This window comes from Nicotiana attenuata, unplaced genomic scaffold (genome assembly GCF_001879085.1).
Source record: "Nicotiana attenuata strain UT unplaced genomic scaffold, NIATTr2, whole genome shotgun sequence".
NCBI lineage: Eukaryota > Viridiplantae > Streptophyta > Magnoliopsida > Solanales > Solanaceae > Nicotiana > Nicotiana attenuata.
In genome coordinates, this window is record NW_017682408.1 from 7,342 (window position 1) to 9,932 (window position 2,591).

Below are 2,591 nucleotides of genomic sequence, written 5' to 3' on the forward strand. Positions count from 1 at the left end.
ATGTGAATAAACCAGAATATCATCAATAAATATTATCACGAACAGATCTAAAAATGACCGGAATACGCTATTCATCAAGTCCATAAATACGATGGGTGCATTTGTCAACTGGAAGGATATGACAAGGAACTCGAAGTGGCCATATCGGGTCTTGGAGGCTATCTTTGGAATATCTTTCTCCTGAACTCTGACCTGGTAGTACCCGGACCTCAAATGTAACTTTGAAAAGCATCTAGCCCCCTGTAACTGTTCAAATAAGTCCTCGATCCTTGGAAGTGGATACTTATTCTTAAATGTTACATTGTTCAGTTGCCTATAATCGATACACATCCTCAGCAAGCTATCTTTCTTCTGAACAAACAATATCGGTGCACCCTAAGGTGAGGTACTGGGTCTGATGAATCCTTTCTCTAACAAATCTTTTAACCGCTCCTTCAAAACCTTCAGTTCGGCAGGAGCCATTCTATATGGAGGGATGGATATTGGTTGAGTTCCCAGAAGCAAATAGATACTAAAACCAATCTCTCAATCTGGAGAATACCTAGAAGCTTATCTGGAAACATATTTGCATACTCTCTAACTATTGGAATAGACTGAAGTGTAGGTATCTCAGCATCTTCATCTCTAACTCACACAATATGATAAATGCACCCTTTTGCGATCATTTTCCTCGCCTTCAGATAGGAAACAAACCTACCTTTGGGTGTCATTGTATTACCTACACATTCAAGGACTGGCTCACCCGGAAAATTGAATTGGCTGCCTTTGCTCGGCAATCAACTGTGGCATAGCAAGCTGCCAACCAGTCCATGCCCATGATAGAATCAAAATCCATCATCTCTAGCTCAACTAGATCGGTTGAGGTATGACCATTACAATTGCAAGACAAGTGTGGGAAATGAGAAGAAGGCAGTGCTTGAAAATGCGAAAAAGGACTTCGCAAATGCGAAGACAAACGAGACAATCAGACTTCGCAAATGCGAAGTCTTTATTGCAAATGCGAAGGTCAACAGGAAAGTCATGCGAACATTGCTTCGCAAATGCGAATATCGTGCTTTAGTTCTTGGTACCTATGTAATTTCACATGTTTTGTCCCAAATCATTTAATACTTATACTAGCTCATTTGTAAAATATCTTGGGATTATTTTTCAGTCTTGAGACTAGAGAGAACAAGTTTTGGAAGCTAGGTTTCTTGCACACACACACTTGGCGCTTGAATATTTGAAGCTTTTGGTTGAGAATTCCTTACCCATTTATGTTCATTTCTTCATTTCCTTGCTTTGTATTGTATATATAAGTGTGTAGTATTTATTCCAACACTTTAATCTTGTTTATGAGAATATTCATATTTAAAGTGTGGATTAAATATTTTGTTGTGCTTATGTATTGAATGATTTTTAGTTATTATGAAGTGAGTTATTGTTTCTTTAATTATTCTTGATCTTTAATGTTTCCAAAGGTATTAGATAACCTTAGGACTCACCCATTTACTTCGAATTAATTTTGGGAAAGATAATTTGGGGTTGGGAAAGATTAATTAACAAAAACTTGAGGCTTTAACCCTCACTTTATAGATTCTACCTAGGGATAAGATTGAACTACTTGTTACCATAATCGGGTGTGCTTAATCTCTTAATTGTTTTTGGGATAATTCAATTAAGAAGTCTTGTTAGTCTTCGGAAGAAGTTAATATAGAATTATTACCCAAGGCTAATTAAAATAAACTCGCTCATATTTATAAAATCGTGAAATGCATTGGATTGTTACTTGAGTGTAACTTTCCTTGTTTCCATGCTTGTAGCCATTGATCAATTTACTTGCTTTCTAGGTTACTTTATATTTTTGCATTTAGTGATTAATATTTTCTCAAAACTTTTCTAAATGTTTGGCTTAGCATAACAAGTGATAATTCTCTTAGACGCCTAATCGCCTACATATTGTTCTCTATGGGATTCGACCACGACTCATAGTTGGGTAAATTATATTGCATGCGACCGTGTCCATTTACTTTTTTGTAGTGGATTTGGACGTCATCAAAATTGGCGCCGCTTCCGGGTACAATTTGGCGTATTTAGGTTGTTTGAGGAGTAAGCGTAAGTACTTTGGTCCAAACTTGTGAATATTTTTGTAATTCTTTCTTATCTTCATTTATTTTCTTGTTTGTTTCTTGTTTATTTTCTTAGTTTTGTAAAATGGCATCGCATAATGCCTTTCAACTTGGATCCCATGAGGCGGACCTTGGAAAGTTTTAACATAAGCAGGAGGGATTCGCAGATCTTCCAGACGTAGAGCGCGCAGGGCTTTGAACCCAAATACGTTACCTACAATGGAAGTAAACATGTTGGTAACAGAACCTTCTTCAAAAAGGTCTAAAGGGTAAGCTACATAAGCAATATATTGATCTTTTTCTCCAACAACACGCTCGATGCGGTAGCATCGCCCTTTGTAACGATCAAGGCTGGTAAGTCCATCGGTCCATACAGTTGTCCATGTACCAGTAGAAGATTCGGCAGCTACCGCGGCCCCTGCTTCTTCAGGTGGAACTCCAGGTTGAGGAGTTACTCGGAATGCTGCCAATATATCAGTATCC

The 2,591-nt window shown here is 37.7% G+C and overlaps 1 protein-coding gene across 1 annotated transcript; it reads right to left on the reverse strand.

Moving 5' to 3' along the window:
- Nucleotides 1-718: 718 nt before the first annotated feature.
- LOC109222001 (ribulose bisphosphate carboxylase large chain-like) lies at nt 719-2,587 on the reverse strand (the record flags this gene model as incomplete). Its single annotated transcript, XM_019386417.1, has 2 exons — nt 719-935; nt 2,211-2,587. Coding segments are annotated over 2 exons (594 nt in total), but the record flags the coding sequence as incomplete, so codon positions are not given.
- Nucleotides 2,588-2,591: the final 4 nt, after the last annotated feature.